This window comes from Metarhizium brunneum, chromosome 2 (assembly GCF_013426205.1).
Source record: "Metarhizium brunneum chromosome 2, complete sequence".
Taxonomy (NCBI): domain Eukaryota; kingdom Fungi; phylum Ascomycota; class Sordariomycetes; order Hypocreales; family Clavicipitaceae; genus Metarhizium; species Metarhizium brunneum.
The window spans coordinates 5971689-5993138 of NC_089423.1; the positions used below are offsets into that span (position 1 = coordinate 5971689).

General features: G+C 51.6%; 7 protein-coding genes across 7 annotated transcripts; 3 read left to right on the forward strand and 4 right to left on the reverse strand.

Moving 5' to 3' along the window:
• Positions 1-189: 189 nt before the first annotated feature.
• Positions 190-887, reverse strand: G6M90_00g047560 (uncharacterized protein; the record flags this gene model as incomplete). Its single annotated transcript, XM_014689388.1, has 4 exons — positions 190-305; positions 367-409; positions 480-547; positions 707-887. 4 exons carry the CDS (start codon positions 885-887, stop codon positions 190-192), a joined length of 408 nt encoding a protein of 135 aa, XP_014544874.1.
• A 2579-nt stretch (positions 888-3466) lies between these two features.
• On the forward strand, positions 3467-5008 carry tbpA_1 (26S proteasome regulatory subunit 6B; the record flags this gene model as incomplete). Its single annotated transcript, XM_014689389.1, has 4 exons — positions 3467-3621; positions 3747-3788; positions 3877-3975; positions 4039-5008. 4 exons carry the CDS (start codon positions 3467-3469, stop codon positions 5006-5008), a joined length of 1266 nt encoding a protein of 421 aa, XP_014544875.1.
• Positions 5009-6488: 1480 nt separating this feature from the next.
• On the reverse strand, positions 6489-7964 carry G6M90_00g047580 (uncharacterized protein; the record flags this gene model as incomplete). Its single annotated transcript, XM_014689390.1, has 1 exon — positions 6489-7964. One exon carries the CDS (start codon positions 7962-7964, stop codon positions 6489-6491), a length of 1476 nt encoding a protein of 491 aa, XP_014544876.1.
• Positions 7965-13220: 5256 nt separating this feature from the next.
• On the reverse strand, positions 13221-16721 carry MET2 (DNA (cytosine-5)-methyltransferase 2; the record flags this gene model as incomplete). Its single annotated transcript, XM_014689391.1, has 1 exon — positions 13221-16721. The coding sequence occupies one exon, from the start codon at positions 16719-16721 to the stop codon at positions 13221-13223; it is 3501 nt and encodes a 1166-aa protein (XP_014544877.1).
• An 876-nt stretch (positions 16722-17597) lies between these two features.
• SLD2 (DNA replication regulator SLD2) lies at positions 17598-19129 on the reverse strand (the record flags this gene model as incomplete). Its single annotated transcript, XM_014689392.1, has 2 exons — positions 17598-18910; positions 18988-19129. The coding sequence occupies 2 exons, from the start codon at positions 19127-19129 to the stop codon at positions 17598-17600; spliced, it is 1455 nt and encodes a 484-aa protein (XP_014544878.1).
• A 432-nt stretch (positions 19130-19561) lies between these two features.
• On the forward strand, positions 19562-20671 carry G6M90_00g047610 (uncharacterized protein; the record flags this gene model as incomplete). The annotated part of the gene is made up of 1 exon (XM_014689393.1): positions 19562-20671. The coding sequence occupies one exon, from the start codon at positions 19562-19564 to the stop codon at positions 20669-20671; it is 1110 nt and encodes a 369-aa protein (XP_014544879.1).
• A 437-nt stretch (positions 20672-21108) lies between these two features.
• Positions 21109-21405, forward strand: G6M90_00g047620 (uncharacterized protein; the record flags this gene model as incomplete). Its single annotated transcript, XM_066130431.1, has 1 exon — positions 21109-21405. The coding sequence occupies one exon, from the start codon at positions 21109-21111 to the stop codon at positions 21403-21405; it is 297 nt and encodes a 98-aa protein (XP_065986268.1).
• Between the last annotated feature and the right edge of the window lie 45 nt (positions 21406-21450).

Consider the following 21450-nt stretch of genomic DNA (forward strand, 5'->3'; position numbering starts at 1 on the left):
AAGAGTTGAAGAATGGAAATGGGTAAAGGCGTAAAGAATCAATGTCTGCCAGAGAAAGTAAAGCTTGCGCTGTGGAATCAGTGACCAGCTCCCGTAAAAAATAGTTTAGACCGGAGATATATGTCTGAGCCCCAGGGTGTCCGGACCCTGCAATCAAATATGCATGGAGTGGGATCCAGCCATAGTGTGTTAATGGGGTAGCATATTCCGAGATTCTTCGTCGCTGAGAATAATTTCGTGGACCGGCTCGCGCTGGTTCTCGAGCGGGACGTAGTCGCAGTCGACATATGAGGGCAGGAATATTTCTAGGCGCACAGGGTTAATTACTAGTAGCGGCTTGAAATGGGCAAAGGCCAGTAAACGAACCTGGATTCCAGACGAATCCTTGACTAGAAGACAGGTATGAGATCTGGGTTATAGTTTTAGCATTGTTCATAGGATATGGACTACAGTCTAGTGAGGAGAGGGGAGCAGCCTACCAGACGGGGTGGTCCATCAGGGTCGCCAATGTTGATGACGGTGCTCTCCTGCTTGGAGATGGCCGAGCCTGTCACAGGTGTCAGTAAACAGTGCAAACACTTTGGGCGAAGAGACTCGTTATAGCTCTGGCTGACGAAGTTTCCCAAGCAGACCCAGGCTAGGAACCTGACGCAAGAAGGCCGGTGGATTGCACGATAAGGGTGCACAGGTCCACGCTCGCACTTACTCAACAAACTGGGTCGCCGTGTGTGCAGCATCTTGGTATTGGGGCTCGTAGAAGGCGAAGAACGTGAGGGAGAGCTTGAGTAGGAGCTCATGGATGAGCCACCAAGAGTCTTTGACGAGGCGTGAAATGCATCTGGTGAAGCCGAAGATCGGGTTGTCGGAATGGTGATGGATGACGACATGGCGAGAGCTGGCGGACCGAGGACGAGGATATGCGGCAAGACAAGAGAGACGAGCAGACGATGGCTGGCAGGTGGCGAGGCGGGTATGTACAGTCGGAGAAAACAGTGGTGGTTGAAAACGGTGCTTGTTGAGAGAGGCGACAAGAAGTCGGGATGAGGAGAGATGTGGGGGCAGATGACGAAGAAGTGAGGTCGATTGGTGTGGTGACTACTCTGCAGTAGGGTCCAGAACAGAAGGGTGACTGGTCGTGCTAGTCGTGCCGGATCGGGGGATGGGATGGGCAATATCCAGGTGGGTGACGGGCGGTTGATGAGCGAGAGCCGCACTTTGACTGTTGCAGCCGACCGAACGTTGAATCAAGGAGGCGCCGACTACGGGAAGACTAACGAGAGCGCGTGGGCCGTCAAGGCGGAGGCAGGAGGAGGTGAGAGAAGGTGGAGGATGGCGAATGTTCAAGGCTTGAAAGGCGGATGCAGATTGAAAATGGCATTCGTAGCTACTTGGCTTTAGTAGAGTACTAAGTAATAAGTAGCGGCGAGGGACTGGACGGAAAGAAAAGAAGAGAGAGGAAAGAGATGGGTGAGCGGAGAGAGAGACGAGATAAAGACATGGAGGCCTGACAGCAGGACGCAGGTGCAAGACAGGTGAGCGTTCGGGAGGAGTGACATTCAGTCTGCGGTGACATGTGGAGCTAGTGACATCTAGAGCCGCAACCGCAGTCAGGACATGAATGTCACTGCGTGTCCTGACAAGCTACCAAATACAAAGCGAGCAAGTCCACTATTCCATGTGTTGGCAGTGTGGAAACGCACCAGCCCGCGGTGGACCTTTTGTGGTCGTGAAATTGAACAAATGACAGGCTACCTCTAAGAAGTACATGGGTACATCGGTGCCTGGCGCAGTATGTATGGAGACCGGAGTACTCACCGAGTAAACTAGTAGCCGGACCAGAGCGAAATGGACAGGACAGGGGATCGAGACAGGAGATGGGACCTGTGCCATGATTGATCATAGACTTTTAGCTCACAGAAAAAGCGTCTCATTCGACATGCAAGAGTACTCCGACAGTGTGTTTGGCTGCCTTCTCACCGTCGGCATTTGTCTCCGGCCCATGTACCGAGTACCCGGTGCAATAGCTTGCTCATCCAGGCTCGAGCCCAACCTTGGCGAGGTACCATCTCGTGACAGCTAGTCTGAGCCTCAACTGGCTTTGTATTATGCAGTCGAACAAGCGAAAATACCACCAGACGAGACCAGGGTTGGTGGTTGGGGATCCATCAATCCATCTTTCTGAGTGCGGGTACGGAGACAACCAGGGCTGAGACATTGACCAAGTTGGAGTCTTTTCCGATTCACCCAACGTCGGCACTGAGGGTACCAGATCCAGAACACCAGGCCATTCCAGCTCCAGGCCCGACCAAGCCTCGAATGTATCATCTTCTGCTCCTGTACTCCGTAAGAAAGCTAATAATAGCTTGTCCTCGAGCTTGACGAAGCCCGGCTCCAACTCTACTCCATTCTATGGTGTACGAGGCCAAAACGATTTGACCCAACAAAGTATCACCTACGACTTATATGCTCCTATGTTGCATTACATTGCAATGCATGTATCTGATATACCTCGGCATAATGCCCCCTGATAGACAAACATCTAGGCATGTTGCCTTGAACAACTAGTTAGTGGGATTAAGTGGCCAAAATGATGGTTACTTAGGGTATTGAAACATTCACTCTCGTCTGTAGTAATATTCCATTTGGCCGGGCTCGTATCGACAGCCTGCCTCCGGCCCACCTCACGACCCTTCCCAAGTCGTTGTTTCAAAGCAATTGGACGCGATACCTTGCTTAATAGCTTGCTGAGCGCCTAAATGCATGAAATGCCTGCCCAGTCTGCATATGCGAGCCACCTGCACCACTCGGGGACATCTCATTCTCCTCCGTTCCTCCCTTCAGGCGCCTCCTCTGCGCTACCGTCAGTTGAAATCCAGGTCGCTTGGGCATCCTTGTGTAGCGTCGTGGTTTGACCTAGACCAATCAATCCAGGTTCAGCATTGTGCAAAGATACCAAGCGGCAGCCACATTACTGCTGCATGCGAATAGTTCAAGGCTCTTAGTAATGTGGTGTCATGGAATTCATGTTCGCTTGGCTTCGAGTTTGACACATACCTGAAAGGCTGTTCAGGAACTTGTAACTCAGCAGTCGTCGGTGTAGTCTCAGGTCGGTCGTCTGCATGCCTCGTCACGTGCATGCTTCCCTTTTAAGCCAGTGATCCACCAACCAACATGACTAAGCATTCAAGCTCCTCCAGGCTCTGCGAGGCTACGTTCGCCATTGACGCCTACGGTGCGCAGAGCTTCTGCTAGATGCCATCACAGTCCATCCTCATCAACCTCTCAGCATCGCCCTTCACGAATCTCGTTCATCTCGACATTGTATCACACATTGTAACGTGACTAACTTCGTGCATTCGCTACCAACTGGGTATCTGAATCACGACTTCGACCGCTTTCCACCTCCGTTCGCAACCCATCTCACATCATATCCTCGTCGCAGAGGTAGCTGCGTTGCTGCCATAAAATGGGCGACATTGCAGTTGAAAGCCAGGTCAACCACGCGCCGCCACATAAAAAGGCCGCTCCGTCAACAATCCCCACTATTGACAACTTCGAGGGCCTACCGACCGAGGGCGGCGATGACTACGCCTCGCTGAAGAAGTTGCAGAGACAGTTGGAGTAAGCACATTCTCATTTTTTGTCGCCATATTTCTTGAGTCTTGGGATATTTTCCTGCGAATTCTATTCTCAACCGGAGCCGCCGACATATACTACCGCGAACTCCTTGTACTGACTGTTTACAGATATATTCAGCTACAAGAAGAGTACATCAAGGATGAGCAAAGGTATGCCTTCCATTATTCGCCACTCCCACAAGTCCTCGTCATGGGGCCATGGAACCGGAAACAATATCTAACACAGCATATTTCTTAGGAGTCTGAAGCGTGAGCTGGTGCGAGCCCAGGAAGAAATCAAGCGCATTCAGAGTGTGCCGTTAGTCATCGGCCAATTCATGGAAGCCATCGATCAAAAGTATATTTGTCCTATAATTGCCCTTGCGAGAAATTGTTCGCTGACCCAAGTCTCGTTTTGCAGCACTGGTATCGTTCAGTCAAGTACCGGATCTAACTATGTTGTCCGGATCCTGTCTACCCTTGACCGCGAGTTGCTCAAGCCTTCATCCTCTGTCGCCCTCCATCGACACTCAAATGCCCTCGTCGACATCCTCCCCCCTGAAGCCGACTCTTCCATTGCCATGCTTGGCGCAGACGAGAAACCTGATGTGACATATGCCGATGTTGGCGGGTTGGACATGCAGAAGCAGGAGATTCGAGAGGCTGTTGAACTACCCTTGACACATTTCGACCTCTACAAGCAGATTGGTATTGATCCCCCTCGTGGTGTTCTGTTGTACGGCCCCCCCGGAACGGGCAAGACTATGCTTGTCAAAGCCGTCGCCAACTCGACCACTGCCAGCTTTATTCGAGTTGTTGGCTCTGAATTCGTTCAGAAGTATCTCGGAGAAGGTCCCCGAATGGTCCGAGATGTCTTTCGAATGGCCCGCGAAAACTCACCTGCCATCATCTTCATTGACGAAATCGACGCTATTGCCACCAAGCGTTTTGATGCCCAAACTGGTGCCGATCGTGAAGTCCAACGTATTTTGCTTGAACTTCTTAACCAGATGGACGGATTCGACCAAACCTCCAACGTCAAGGTCATCATGGCCACGAACCGTGCCGATACTCTGGATCCCGCTTTGCTGCGTCCCGGTCGGCTGGACCGAAAGATTGAGTTCCCCTCGCTGCGGGATCGCCGCGAACGTCGTCTCATCTTCACCACTATTGCCAGCAAGATGTCGCTCGCCCCTGAAGTCGACCTGGACAGCTTGATCGTACGCAACGACCCTCTTTCAGGCGCCATTATTGCCGCCATCATGCAGGAGGCTGGTTTGCGGGCGGTCCGCAAGAACCGATACAACATCATTCAGAGCGACTTGGAGGATGCATACTCCAGCCAAGTCAAGGGTACGAGTGACGATAACAAGTTTGACTTTTACAAATAAGCATGTGCGAGGTGTGGCAGTGTTGTCGTGGTATTGGGGATGCTGCCAACGAAGCTTCAGCATTGCAATATTCTGAAATCCACGGTGAAGAATAGGATAGTTGCCGACCGGAGGCGAATTCCGGATCAAGGTCACAGGGGAGCATATCAACGGGAATGTTGCTGTAACTAATAGACCCAACTGAGCTGGAAGCACGATCTACCTTTCAGTGCTGTAGGACAATAGGCAAAATATTGTATATTTAGTACTATTAGTCGTTTCGAGCTACATAACATATTTGCGTTTCTTCGTCACCACGGCTTCCAGCGACCGTATCGTGAGACGCCACGCTGGCTCGTATCCCGACGGCTTAATGGGTTTCAGCTTGGGACGGGAAGCCCGACACGGTGCAGTAGCGTTCGGTATTGTGACAGTGAGCCACCAGTACCTCTATGCAATGAAACCACAAGCTTATTCCCACCTCTCCCGCACCGTTTCTGTATCACCAAACCTGCATGACTGGTGTCTGCTGAATTTCAAATCCTATTGCATACCCAAGTACAACATGACACGTCAAAAATTCAGGTCCAATGCTACTCCGGTCTGGATATTCGGCACTCATCATCACTCGGACAACCTGGTTTGGGAAAATGTACAACTAGAAACACAATGTTCAAAGCACCATTGCAAAGCTGGAGTATACTCTGATCGTCTATTCACAGTGACCACGTCACTTCAAAATACAAAATGAACCGTTTCTTTGCATACCGTGTACCAATTCACCGCCGTAACCACACTTTTCCTGCCTTACAGCCAAATTGCTGATTTTGTAAGCCTGGTGATGCCGACCTTTTCCGAATTGATCCTTGTGTCTATATGCCCCGTGACCCATGTGCCATTTTAAACCATGTTTGCGCCTGGTAAAATAAAAGAAATAATAAAAAAGCAGAAACAATGGACATCGATCCATTATGATATCGGGTATTGACCAAAGTTGATTTTTCCAATTTGTCAAATCAACAGAATAAAGTACAAAAGACTCCAGACATGTGTTTGCGCAACTGCACATGACACTGACAAGCTCTGAATAAGAGGTGAGCTCTAACAAAACGTCGTACACCATTTACCGTATACCCCAAAAGGGCAGTGGCTAGAATTAGGTCGTAAACTCCGTATAAAACGTCAAAAAGAAGTAGAGCTTGCATTAGTATTACCCAGCTGACCTCTGTCAAGAGGGATGATGTTGAACGCCGATGCTATGCAGAAGATGATGGAGAGAGGCACGCAAGGCGATCTTCGTCTCTTTCTCAAGAAATGGGGTATAGAAGAATCGTAATCTATGCAGTGGGTATTTTACCATGACCACAGCAATGGCTCGGCAATTGCAAGCTTTAGTCCATTCACGAGGAACGAGGCCAAATCGTCGCGACCATACTTGTCGTGGGACATTAAACCGTATTCAAACGTATCGAAATCCAAGGTCCGCCTTGTTAATCCCGGTTCAAGAATTCAAAGCGACACCAACCTCGAAGAGGAGTTGCACAAACTTGCCATGCAGCTCAATGAAAAAATCAGGCTGTCCAACGAGCTCCGCGAGCCCGCGGGCCTTCAGTGACGAAGCACCCGGTCCACCGCCCATACGCCTTGTGAAGGCACTCCCACCAGTCAGGAAGCTGCTGCCAGACCGGTCAACTGCGGCAGGAGGGTCAAAGGCAGAGGCTTGGGGCTGTGGTTGTGCTCCGCCACCGTACATGACACTGCCAATGGGGGACGAGTTGGCTGTCGTGCGTTCCGCTTCCGCTTCAGCGAGCTGCTGAATCCAGGTGGCCAAATCCCTGAAGGCGGCTGAAATCATAGCAAATGTCTTCATCGCTAGTCTCTCTTTGTGTGTACTAAGGGCTAAAAACGCGTACACTCGCTTGTGCCCTCGAGCATGTACATCTGGAATGCGAAAGATGTATGCTGTGGTATAACCTGCTAGGGCATCGCCAAAAAAAATTGGCCCGCCTGTTGCTGCCGAGCCCGGACTCTGCGTCGTGACAAAAGACGGGGATGTATTAAGCTGTGGCGAGGAAGTCGGGGTAGATGTGGACGGAGGTCGAGGAAGGGTCTCGAAGGATAGGGCACGTAGACATGACGCACGAATCAACGAGAAGGAATCAGCCAGGATGGGTTCGTGGGTAGATGTGTAGTTGACGTAGTGAAAGTGATATGGAGTTCGCTCTGATGAGGTCGATGTGCTGGAACATGACGTATTTCTAGAGCTACTCGCCGTCGGGGCTGTTCTCCGTGATCGCACACGTCGCGTACTCGTTTCGCGATCGCCATCTGTGTCACTCGAGGTCTGCGAGTTAGGTGGGGAGGTCTGTCCAGCAGGCCCAAACACCCTCTCGACAGGAGCCTTGGTGCGTAGAGTCGGTCCATGTGCCCCTGTTGCATAGTCCTCTGGGGTTGCGCCAGAGGTTTGTCGCCTTGGTAGCGTCATAGCACAATTATCACAAGGGCCTTGTTTCTTGGTGACAGTGTCATCATAAGTGCGCCGGAAGCTTGAATCCCGGCGAGGTTGCTGGAAAACTGGCCGTGGGCTTTCTGGCGGCGTGTCGAGAGCCGAAGAGCTGACCGTGTAGTTTGTATTACCAGATGCTGTGGTGGAGCGGCGCAAAGCAGCACGTTGCGAGTGGGCATCATGCTCCGAGGCAGGTGCAGAACCGCTGCGCCCGATGCTTAGATCCCTAAACGTATTATTAAGGGCAACAGAAGACTGAGATTGCGGCGCGGACGTCGGACCACCTGATCGTGTTCGAACATCGCATTTCGTTTTGCCGGTTGCTGTACTAATGGGATCAACTTCCTCAAAACAAACAGAACACGGACTTCTCAGTCCCTCGGTGACCATCAACGGGGTTGGCCCATGGATGTCACAGTAGTGAGCAAGGCATAACTTTAAACCAGTAGTTAGCTTATTGCCAATGGCCATGGTGAGCTGTGATGTGTCCACGAAAATGCATCACTTGAGCTGCTATTATGGACGGGGCTTGGAAGAGACTTGTTGAGTGGTATAACAGGTTCAAGACATGCCCAAGAGGCAACGAGGTGTGATGTAGGTATGTATCCTAAACTGGGCCTGAGTCTCGATTCCGTGACAAATCATAGGTCCAACTGCAGCGCAGCTGACTCGATATGCAGCAGGGTTGATGGAGATTGTCTTGTTTCTTCAAAACAAAACAAGCTCCGGCCAAGTTCGCAGAAGAAACATACAACAAGAGCCTCCATGTAGAACCACTGGACAACAGAGGCGGTGAGCGAAGATGGTGTGCAAGCGACATATTGGTGTCAGCGCGGGAGAAGGTAGACAAGTACAAGCTGCGCAAACGCCGGCCGAGACCAAGCCCGAGGACAGCTAAAAGGGAGCACACTTGTTGCGACAGAGGAAACAAAGGGAGGGGAGATGTGAAAAGAAGGCTAGGATGCTAGAAAGAGTTGGGGGAGGATGCAGGCTTCCTGCAGGCTTCCTGCAGGCATTGTGTGTGTGGCGCCTTGCAGCAGCACTGCCATGCGCTGTCCGATATTTGTCGACTGTATGTAGGTGGGAGACTTACAATGTAGGTCATGACGCATCCAGAGATCGAGGGGTTTATCTTATCGTGATGAGGAGCAAGGTGGGATTTCGGTCTAGAAACACGGCGCGTGCTGGGGAGGGAGAGGGGCGAGTCAACGGCAACGTCGAGATGACTGCAGAATGATGCGGCGAGGATGCCGAGATGGTGCAAAGAACTGGCGAGGTAGCAAAGTGACCAGTCGGCGGGCGGGTGTGATGCTATTGACAAATATGATGCTGGCGCACGGCTCCGAGATCGCGAAGTGGCAGTAGTCGTAGTAGACGAGCGACAAGCTCAAGCTTGGACTGGTGATTAATTGTAAGATGGTCGTTGCAGTGTGGTACGACTTGTCGCGGACTGTCGCGGGAGCTCTGACCCGATGCGGGAGCCCGCGTGGTTGTTGTTGGGCGGACGTCCTTTTTGCAGGACGCGGCCCGAATGCCTCAAGTCGCCTCGAGTCTTGCGCTCTGCAGTCGGTGGCGTTAATGCTGCTTGTACGAGTGCCTGGTCCAGAGGCGTCAGCCTGGGGCCAGTCGTGTCTCCTCGTCGGCTGCTGAGAGTCTGCCTGCGGATCGAGATAACGGCAGCCCGCAAGCGAGACGAGGGATGCGGATACAAAGATCCCAGGAGGAGGTTGCTGCGAGAAATTGGCAATAAAGACAAGACCAAGCAAGAGCGGATGTCACGGAAAATAAAGTTTCGGCGTGAGGGAGAGGGCAGCGGGCTAAAGGAAAGCGTGAAGTGACGGCGGCGGGTCGTGGCTTCCCTGTCTAAGCAGTTCTGAGCTCTTGTTGAGGCAATACGAGCGTTCCTTCGTGTCTCGCTCAGTCTGCAAACACAATGGATTATTTACGCAATCTGGTACGTTGTCGCTCACTGTGCGAGTAGTCGAACCGAATCGATCGAGTGATAGAAAAGAAGAGACCGCAGATGTACGGAGAATGCCTGCGAGCAAACGAATGCGAGCAGCCCGCCGATGGCTACGGACCACTGATGTGGGCTCACCAGTTCCTGATATATTCCCACAAATCATGGATCCGTCGTTACGGTTCTGTGACAAAGCCAAGCGCTGCGACAGGTCTTCTAGAACGAAACGAGCAGCCAGTGACAACGTGATCCTGGCGCGAAACAAGTGGACGGGGGTGCTTTGCAGCAGACGTTTGGTCTGGGCCAGGGATGAGTCGTGAACCCCCCAAGTTGGTCTGGTAGGTTGGAGCTACGGAACTCATCATCCACTCAGCCACTCAAGCAGGTCAAATTCGACTTTTCCTAACTATTGTATCAAGTACCTCAATGAAGCCTGGCATGTGGCTAACCTTGGAGCCCTAGACGAGGAACCGCTATTTGTGCTAGTAGTACTATTGCATTGACGGCTGGCTATAGCTTGGGACCACTGTTTTGGCGGACAGCTTGTCCTTTGACGTGCATACCAACAGTATTCCGGATTTAGAAAGCTGTGGAGGTACTCCGTAGAGACAGTCACAGTCCATCCTCTGTGGGACATCGGACCAGACACCACAGCGCTTGGCCTCTTCCCTCGTCGCGGAACCTTTGCCGGAAGCTTCAGGATTAAAGACCCTCGGCATCAATGTTTATTTGTGGGTACAGGTTGCGACGCGGCCTAACACAGGGCTCTGGTTCAAATGCTGACGACGGACAGGCAGTGATCGTCGAAGCCGATAGCCCGAGCCCGCTAGTATTCTACGTCTTTGCTGTGACGAAGAAGAGGGGGCCTGGTCCGTCGTCCGTACTGGAATAATAAGTTGCGTACCCCGTCCACGCTTCAGGGCAGTACACTCCACCACATGTGGCTTCACAGTTCCCACATCCGGGAACTGCCGGATTGGAAATGCAAAATTAAAGCCATTCGTACTCCGTACATACAAACTAATCAAGGATCATTTGTCCAGAACTTGGCTAGGACACGGCGACGGCAAAAAAAAAGGAGGCGACTTGGCCATGATGGAGCGGCAAAGATTTACACGACTAAGCACAAATAACTTATTATCGTTGCCAATGAAACGACGAAGTACTTCACCTCATTTCGGAACGTTGCAGGCCATCGAAACCAGGACCAAAATACAGTTGATGCGTGTGCTGGCGTAGCAAAAAACAATGCAGCGTCGGCAGCACGCATGTATGTATATCGTGGTCGCCAGAGTTCTGTACATACTACAAATATTGCCCAGCGTCCTTACCACCTATTATATTCTTCGAGAGCTCAACATTCAGGTCACTGCTTGGTCGGCGGCATCTTTGTGGAGAGTAACTCCGTAGGTGTGGCGAAATTGAAAGACCCATGACAAGCCAACATGTCATGCTTGACTTCTGTAAAGAACATCAGGCCATCCTTGCTAAACCTAACGGGTGCGAATTCTCCAGGTTGTCGTCGGTCTGGTCGAGGATGTGCTCACATGATAACTTTACTTTCCTGGGCTGGCCCTGCAAGCCTGATAACGGACTACGCCCATAACAGCAACTGGCCCTATCGAGCCCAACCCACACAACAAGCAATACTCCATACTCCGTACAAGGGCAGGGATGGTCGCATGGAACCCGGGTTATGGTCGTACTGCTGGTAATATGCACCAGAACCTGAGTAGAACCCAGTCAGAACCGTGCTAGCCACGTGGATGACTGTGACACTCAAGCGCTCCCCATACGGAGTAACATATGTGTGACGGTTATCCTCCACGGGGAAGATGTGAGCGTTGCCTCTTGGCTCTCTGGTAAGGACTGCTTGCTGGAGACGAAGCTTGGCTCGCTCACTAATTACATCACATTTCCACTGTCACAAGAGGCATTTGGAAGCGACAGCGGATGCGATTCGCCTGGCCCGAGTTGGGTAGCCTTGGGGATCAGTTTTTGGACCCCACGACCACTGCAAATTTGACCGGTGAGAGGCATGCCTGTTGGATGGTACCCCTTGTGTGAGACCCGGAGCATCCCGTTTGATTGAGCCAACGACCACCCGCCCATTTTCGAAATCCATGCGAACTGAAGCTGATGTCGCTCTCACAGTATCATGGATGGGTGCGTGAGAGAGCCCAAGCAGCGTGGTCGTCTCAGAGGCGGCGGTCAAGCAGGCGGCTGCGCCTTTCAATAACAGAATTCGACGATCCAAAGACGACAATGCCTACCTGCCTCCCTCGCCGGCAATAGTATTACTAGCATTACTGGTGTAACTCGGTTGTCAAGTCGGCCTGAAATCTGCATCACCAGAAATCCGAGACATGACGCCCCGTCACATTATTTGAGACACGCAATCGCACGACCTTTTCACGAACCCGGGTTTGCTATCGCAAAACTTGATCCCGACCAACGAAGGCTTGATAGCGGCAACAAAGCCTAACGGATAATGGTGCCTCCCTCTTCCTTCCTCCCTCCCTCCCCCCTCTCTTTTTTTTTTTTTTTTTGTTTCTTCCTCGTGCAACAGCATTTTCCAAGCGTCGGTCATGTACAGCCTCGCAGGAACAGGGGGCCGAAGTCTAAACATTACAGATGCTACTCTAGGTACGTAATTCAGCATGGGATGAGAACGCACAAACCCGTTTCTCTGAGACATTTAATGAACCTGTAACTGCTACCCGTGCAAGTGCAATCTGCATTGACATATGGGATATTAACTGAAACGACATGGCAACTCATCCATCAGCGTTCGGAAATTCGGCCCTCGCCGGCTGACACCCGGAAGCCCAATCAAGATGGAAAGTACATAGCAGGAGGGCTCTCTTCATCATCATCCGTCCACCCTACTCCGTAACCGCCTGTGATACGTACATACGGAGTATCGATGGAAAATTGCGGATGCAGCGCCCGTACAGACATGCAACGCAAACCGACAGAATGGTAGCGCGCCTCGCCTCCCCATTGCCGCATGCAGGGTTAGAAAAGGGACAATAAGACATGATCCATGTTGTTATTGACCGTTAGGTTGGCATAACGGGCCCATTCATGCCGGCGAAACGGCTCAATCCTACTTGTTCTTAGTCCTCGGGGCAACACCAGTAATGTGGCACGAAATGCTTAGTATCTAGAATTGTCCGACAGTTGATTTGACAGGTGAAAGGATTTGTGATGGCTTGGCGGCTAACATGGCCCGATGTCGGGTGATATCTTGGTCTGAAAACAAAACTATTGCGTTGTTTTTTGGCATCCCTGCAACTGGGCAAATTATCAGCCGGTGCAAATTAATTTACCGTCGATGGTAGCGAATACATTCAAGTGCTACGGAGTACATACTGCTCCGTACTTGCCGACTTTACCACAGTCAAGTCCTCTTTGTCGCTGCGCAAGGACCATAGTACCATACACCATGCACAACGTGCACGATGGAACCGTGATACTAATTGACTCTTTCTTTGTCTTGCTAGGAGGCCCTTGCACTTTGTACAACGTACTTTATCCGGCAGGCAACGGCTAAAAAGACGGTGAGTTGCACCCCGTGCTCTGTTTATTGCACGGAGTAGCATGTATTGATCTAATCTTACAGATTCCCAGCCCAAGGTCCCATGCCAAGCCATCTTGTCCCGGCTGCATTCGCATCTGAATACCGACAATAGAAATCGGAGGGGGGGAGGGGAATGTTATATTTTGCCAACCATGTACTCCGTACAATGCTGATTTCCGTCCCGTCATCTTGCATCTATGCACTCGGGTGGGCACTTTTCCTTTGCACGCCCTGTTACAACTACCATTCTCGAAGTCGCACGTCGTCTTCGCTTCTGCGGAATCACGCGAGTCCGAATTGAAGCCTCCGCCGCCGAGGTATGACGAGGACCATGATCTGCATTCCCTCCAAGCGCACCTGTTCCAAGGGAGCTGGACAGAGGCTTGGCCGCCTCCGTATCCTGATCATCGGCACAAGACTCTGCCCATGCCTCGCGAATCGACAACCCTAGAGCCAGGGCCACCTCTCGCGCAACGCTGTTGCCCACAATCTTGTATTGTTCTGCAGGGGTGCCCAGGATGACTTCACCATCCAGGAAGCCCTGGGCGCGACGGGCCTCCATGACGGAGAGGCCTCGATTCTCATCCCAGTGCAACTGGCGACCATGCTTGCGGTCGTTGGGGACCTGCACTGTTGTAATGGCCCCAATAAGTTGATTGGGGTATAGCCGTCCATATGCGGAAGACTGCCGGTCCAGTTTATGAGGTTCAGTATTAGGCCTTGATGTCTTCCTGTTAATTGTTACAAACACTCCTCTCTCCGCTGGCGTGAGGATCCCGCGAGACGCGCTGCGTAAATTCATTCCCCACGGCCGGTTTGGGATCAGCGATATTCGCGCCTTCAAGCCCTTGGTGAGCCCACGAGCCAAGCGGTGGTCAGGGAAGGGGATGCAGGTATCTGTCTGACCATTGTATATCTTGGGAAGGCCAGACGAAACCTGCCTAGCTACAGAATACGAGAATGGAGTTGCTCGTAGAAAGTCACGCTCTGCCAACACGTGGCGGCGCGTGGGAAGTTTGCCAAGGCTTGTATACCTGGTCTCCGACGGGTGCGAGTGAGTTTGCTGAGGCTTACCAGGCAACTTACAGTTTGGTGCCGCGAAGCTTATGAAGACGCGTGAACGTCTCTGCGCCGATCCGCACGACGAGGCGTCGAGGTAAAACACCTGGGCTTGGTATCCTATACCAACAATTGCGCACATAAACTGGCCAAGGACATCTTGTTCTCTGTTTGCTTTACTTGGGAGAATGCCAGGCACGTTTTCCAGAAGTCCGTACTTGGGCCGATAGAGGTCAACGCATGAGGCGAAGGCTGCCACGAGAGACTGGTTTTTGCGCTGTTCGTCTGTCGTCCTGTCGTTTGTGAGAGTAGAGAAGCCGGGACATGGACTGCCTCCGGAGATGAAGTCGACGCTGCCTATGGTAGGCACCGACTTGGAAAAGTTGCCGCTAAATGCCTCCCTTTGAAAGTCGTCGATGGACCCGAGGAACGGGCTCATGAGGTTGGGATGGCTGCAGTTGGCCATGTAGGTGTGAATTGCCCGGGCATTACAGTCGTTGGCCCAGCTCATGCGAACGGCGCCCCCTTCTTCGAGGCCCCTGCCAAAGTTTCCGCCGCCGCAGAAGAGGTCCAATCCTCGAAGCTCGGAGATGACAACAGCGGGATCAAATCCCTGGCGTAGTGACGACGGGACGCTGCGTAACGGAACGCACAACCCGGCGGGCGATACTCGATGCGTGATGTAAAAGTAGCCGCCGACTCCGGCTCGATTATATGGCGCTGGGATATTTTCATCGTGGGCAAAGAACCGGACATGGCATTTTCCGACGATACCGCTCGGGTCGCATTCGATCGACTCATTGCTATACACTAGTTCATTACGGGCAGAAGTAACAGCCATGCTGTCCACATTGCTTCGCCGAAGCAGTTTTCGGAAGCAGAGGCGAGTTCCCGCGCCCCGTGTGTTTACACTGATGAGTTCACATGCTTCGGAAGTCGAGCTGGCCACATTCACATGGATAAGAAACGTGTCTCCTGGCCGGTATTTGCCAGAGGTAGAATCCTGAAGCCGAGGATTCAAGTGTGAGCACATTAGATCCGAGTCATCCAGAGCTATCCATTTCTTCTCCTTGCTGAGATATCTTTGTCGACAAAAGAATTCCGACGTTGTTGTCGAGTCTCCTCTAAACTGAACACTATGCACGCGCAGGGCCTCACAGTCCTGGATCTTGTTTTCCTCTGCACACGAACAGTGATCAGAGAGGAACAGCTCATTTCTCCACGGGTATTTCATTAGGCCACAAAGAGTGTCAGAAGGGCGGTAGTACCACAGCACTTCAAAGTATCTGCCACCGTCGCTGCGTTCACAAACCTTCTGGACTAGGGCAAACCGCCGGTCGACGCCCGCGAAGTCATTGGAGAGCTCACGTCTCCGCATGGACCTCGATACCTCACCGTCTCTTCTCGTGGATATTGTGTCGCCGGGTTTGATGGCACGGGTGATATCAGAGATATCTCCCCCTGTCTCGTTAACAAACGAACTGGTAGCTGGGCCGTGTGATGTGCAGGCCAGCTCAAGCCCATGCTTCAAGCTAGCACGCTCTCTCAACTCCGATGCCCTCCTGCTTAATGGGAAGTTGTGCAGTCGGTTTCCAAACGGCAAGTCAGAAAATCGGTGATAGACGTAGTCGGTGACGATGGTCGGCTCCTGTGCAGTTCCTGTCGAGAGGTCCGGGTACTTGGTGAAATCCCATATCTCCGCCCAGATGTCATGATAGCCGTACTCTCTGTCTGTAATTATTCCCCTGTATTCCTTGTAAAGAAAAGAAATGTTTGCATTTACGGAAGTGCGAAAGTCGCTCGATGCATGCTGTGCCAGCCAGTCCATCAAGTCAGGAGCATCCCCATGGACTACAAGAAGCCAGTCTCCAAACGCGCTCTGGAAGTGCCGTATCGTCACTCTTGTCCCCTTTTCTTCCATAAAGACTAGAAAGTCGACGAAATGCTTGGCAAGGTTGGCGACCCATAGGAATGCCTTGAAGAAGCGGCGATACTCCCTTGCAGGCAGGCAGAGTTTATAGAAGATGTCACTCTGGTCGCAATACGTAGACTGTAGCCAGATCTGATTGCCCACATTATGATACTGCAGGCCGTATTGTCCTACTGGAACCGCGCTGATGGGAACTCGTTTCATAAACGTCTTGCCTTGCCCATTGTTGCTCAGAATTCCGTCGAAGAAGAAGTTGCTATAGCCGGGTCTAGCATAGAGGTGATGCAGGCAGCGCATTTCACACGGATAGTTTTCCGTGTCCAAGTAGACTGCAAATTCATCCAGCTGTAGTTCGAAATGGCCAGAAGAGGGTGAAGATTGACGTTGTACAGACGGGCCGAAACACTCCAAGGCATCTTCTTCAGATTTTGGGGGAGCAGGTGGGTGAAACGGCTCGTAGCAGGAGCGAGGCGAGGACAATTGAAAGTCTGGTATTTCTACTGCCAAGTTGGAGGATTCCTCGGACAAGACACTCGGCGACGATGAGCTTGCCCGCAGCGTCTCGGACCACTGCGACGAGTCATCTTGACAGGATGCCGAGTCATTCTCGCAAGCCCATACGTCCTCTGTATCAAGAGTCTCTTTTAAGACGGTGGTATCGCGTTCAGTCTCAGAGGCCTCGAGTTCGCTTCTCATGTTAGTCGATGAGGCTGTGGTAGATATGACGTACGTAGCCAGGGTGTTGAATGGGAAGCGTGCTGATAATGCGACCAATCATAACTGTTGTAATGGTAGTTGGATAGTTTGTAAAAAAAGAGAAACAACGATTCTTAATTGTGAACCGGAAAAGAAAAAGGCCATGTGGAAGAGTCCATGAACAAACAGGGTGTGAGCGACAAGTGAGAATACACTGTAAAACTACAAACGGAAGTCATAACGTTGCCCCGCAGCATTACAACTACCTCTTGAACTGAGAAAACGCGTAAAGTCAAGTGAAGAGGTTATGATGTGAAGGATGAGAGCTATTGGTATTGGAGGATTACCGGTGACATATTGGATTAGTGGAAGAAGCCAGCGGCCAAGGCGCTCTATATAGCTCTCAGGACGCTTATACAGTTGAATTTGAAAGCATGGATCGCTAGGCAGTAATGAGAAAAGAGGTGTGCAATTAAAACATTCCTAATAAGAAATGACGCCTGAGAGTAAAAGTGTAGTGTTCGTTGTAAGTTGACACAACAGAAAAGCAACTTGACGAAACCCACTTTCCAGTCGAATGACCCTAAATTTAACGCCTTTGCTTTAATAGTTGCTAGATTATGGAGATAATAAGATAAACAAGCAAATAGTTGGGACGCACACAATGTTCATTATTCAGGCGCCAGTGAATATTGCATGGGACCACCAAAACATAAATTGATAATCCAACTCCGGATTACTCGCGGCTGCCTTCGCTACACCATCCACAAGCAGGAAATCTCCCCTGAATCGCTCCGTTGTAATGCCCAACGCTAGAAAAAAACCCATGAAATCATAATCTCATAACACATCAAGTACTCCCGTCGAGTCTGCCCTCTATCGTCGACGCCGAAACCTGCTATTATAACCTGGCCCTCCCTTGGCCCCGTTATTCCTCAATTTCAGCCGGTGGAAATTGGCGTGAGCAAGCTCATTCACCTTCCTTGCTACCTTTTTCACGGCCCCTTCTTTCTTAGTCGCCTTTGCTGGCTTATCTGTCGATTTGGCCGGCTCTTCGTTTTCAAAATCACTACCTGATGCGACGTCCGCGAAATCTGCGTCGGGACCATTGATGAGTTGCGTTTCTGGGATCACGTCCTCTCCATCTTCATCGCCATTTCCATCCTTGGGAGTGTTCTCTGGCCTTTTGATCCGTGTTGGCTTAATATTGACCTTGCGCGTTGTTCTCTTTTGTCCTTTCTTCTTGTATACCGGCAAAGGGTTGCCATTGTGGTCGACGGCGTCTTCAACCGGACTGTCGTACATGTTTTCGTCGTCAAATCCTCCTAACAATGCTGGTCGTTGGCTATCTTCCATAATTGCTGGGGTGGATACTGCCGCGGGATCCGATGCTTGTCGCGTGCCCAGCGATGGAGACGTTGGCCGACGGATATCCGTATCGTCATTCTCCGCTGCCCGAAGAGCATCCAGATCGTCGTCGTCGTCGAGCACATCATCCTCTACTTTCCTTAGGCTAGCTACAATTTCACTCAATCCCCGAACAAGCGGCTTTCTCGGTAGTCGGAGTGGCGATGGGTCGGCAAACATGGCATTCTCGTCGACTGCGGGCAGGGAGTGTCTCTTCAAGAAAGCAGGTGTATCGAATTGCAGCTTGGATACGGATGATGGTGTCTTGGCATCTAGACTGCCCCGTCGGTTCTTCATTGGCGTCGCAAACGTATTCAACACGTTTCTCTTACTCGAGGACATGGGCGTTCTGCCGAGCCTGGTGCTACTTTCGTGGTCGTAGGAGCCAGTCCGCTTGCTAGGCGTAGACTGAACATTACCACGAGATCGACCTGGTGTACCGGATGGTTTGGATGTGTCCTTCTTTGATGGTGTGCCAAGCTCTTTCTCAACTAAAAGATCAAACAGACCTAGGACGCGGCCGTCACGCTGAGGGGTGGGACCGAGGGATGTTACTGGTGCAGGGCTGAATAGCTTTCTTGATATAGCGGGTGTATTCATCAAGTCTTCATCGTGAGTTCGTTGCTTGGATGGTGTTTGAGCATACTTGGTTCGTTTAAGTGGCGTCTCTGTAAGAATTGGATCTGGTTGCCGCTTCTTGGGTTTCGGTTCTGATTTTGCCGGTGGTGGCTGCTTTCCGGAGAGAATGTCGCGGGCTTTGTTGTAGTCTTTGTATTTCTGTGCTGCCACATTTATCAACCGTTAGCATCTACCATCCACTGTATGCAAAAAAAATTAAAAAAAAAAAAAATTAACATACCAATATCGGGATTGTCCTTGATGTCTTGTCGCCCAGGCTTGCTCCCGCCGTGTGCTTGTGCCCACTCGCTCTCCCAAGCTTTCAGCTCCGTTCTCAGATCCTTTGCTTTGCTTTCGTACCGAGATCTAGTCTCGTCGTCCATGATCACTCGCAAATATGTGCTTTGCAGAGTCTCACATGCAAATATTGAGCGAGGTGCTTGGAATAAGACAGCATGCTGGAGCGTTGTGTGGTCTGGCGACTCAGTCCATGTCCGCCTGCGCGTCGTGAAAACGCGTCTCGCCGGACCCCATTTTAGCAGGGCGACGCGATTCTTAGTGCCGGAGGGTGCTGAAGCTACGGCGGCTCTCACCAGACCAAGACGTCACGTCATCTTCCGTGAGGTCTCTGGCTTGTGGTGGACCTGTGGCTCCACTTTTGCCGTTGACTCTTCGCCACTGCGATGTAAAGCAACTAGTTACCAGACTGACTCCATGTCCGTCCTTTTCGAACCACCATTGATCTATGTGGACATTATTTCTTCGCCAGGACACCTGCTGGACCTTGCCTCGTCACATCTCTGCGGCACATCGCCATGGAGAAAGAGCAAGACCAAAGAACTGACGATCTACAGCGCCGTGTCCTTCAAAACACTCTCAACGAAGTAGCTGCGAGGGAAGAAGATGCAGCCGATTGCTGCGTCATCTGTCTCGATGTCATAACAGAGCCATGCGAAGCGCTGCCGTGTGGCCACCGCAATTTTGACTATATCTGCGTGTCGAGCTGGCTGTTTGAGACACCGCAATGCCCCCTCTGTAAAGTCAAGGTTGTCAAAGTCTTGCATGGATCTGCCCAAGATCCCATCACGACCTTCATCAGCCAAAAGCCTTCTACGGCCGCCACCACCAGCACCTCCACAATAACAAGATCCGATGGTTCCGCATATTACGGACGTAGAGGAGGATTCGGATGTACAAGACAAAGAGGCAGACCATTTCGCAACCAAGGGAGATCGACTACTGTCTCCAACGTAGTCGCTGCTCGACGAGACGTGTACCGCCACCAACGATACTCCAAACATGTCGGGTCTAACCGCCTCTCTCGCTATCGCGAATTGACACCACAGATGTTCTGTTCAGATGCAGAGCTAGTTTCCCGCGCGAGGATGTGGATCCGGCGAGAACTCCGAGTCTTTTCGTTCCTCTCGCCTGATGACGAAGGCGAGAACGACGACGGAAGCACATCGCAGCCCGCACATACTGGCTCCAGAACAACCATACAGCATCGCCGTGCTAACAATGCGGAATTTCTTTTAGAATACATCATTGCTATCCTAAAGTCTGTGGATATCATGGGAATCGGCGGCCAGGCGGAGGATATGCTGTCCGACTTCCTGGGGAGGGAGAATACAAGGCTATTTTTGCACGAGCTACGTGCTTGGCTGCGGAGTCCCTTTACGAAGCTTGAGGATTGGGATAGGGCTGTACAGTACGAGAGAGACGTTGGGAGAAGAGAGCCCAGAGGTGAGGTGCCCAGAAACGATGTGCACCGCGAGGATAGTTCAAGGCGGCATGGTGAGGATGCGGATAGATATCGGGCCAGGCGTGGAGGTGAATTTTACCGTCCACGAGGACGGAGGGCCGCGAAACATGAGTCTTATACATCGAGACGTGCTGCTGAGTGGAACAGGCGGAGAAGTAGATAACTAGACGGACGACGTAATGGGCGGGTTTTTGGACACGGCGTTTGTTAAGTTGCACATGATACCCTAGCGATGCCCTGGATGATGACTTATACACAAACTTTGATCATCAGTTACTTACAGTAATGTGCCTCTGGGCGAATACCCGCTTGCTTCGTTACCTGGGCCTTATCCCAAGGACCCGATACACCAGCAGAGCTCCGCCGGCTAACTGGTTTCACCTCACCACGATGACACACAACATCGGAGACGTCTAGGTAGAGAGATTGCTGTTCAATCGTGGAGGTGATTTGAATTTACAGTGGTAATTGTGGCCATGTACGAGGAAAGGATCCGAGAATTTAAGATCCAAAGGGGTTCCTGCAGCTCATACTTGACCTCATTGCACGACCCCCCCATCGTATCTGTAAACCCCAGCACAATGGAAGGCCAACTCCGTCATGACCGTCTTCATCACCATCATTTCAGACACCGTCTGCCCTTCTGCTACCTCGGTCGTGCCCGTCTCTCCCGCGCCATCACGCTCTACCGAAAAACAATCCCCGGCGGATCCTCGTCGACCTTCAAAATCCGCTGGCATGCCCGCCGCCTGGACGTCAAACCCCCTGCTGAATCGGTCCTCGTCACAGACGGGGCAGCAGATGCGTCCGACTCTCTGGGAGCAGTTCGTGCTGGCGAGGGATGGAGAGAGTGCGGCGGGTATGAATTCGAGCCCTGGCGAGCAATGTACTGAGTGAGAGCGTTTGCTTCTTGTAGTGTATTGTCAGATCTGCGGGTTGTAT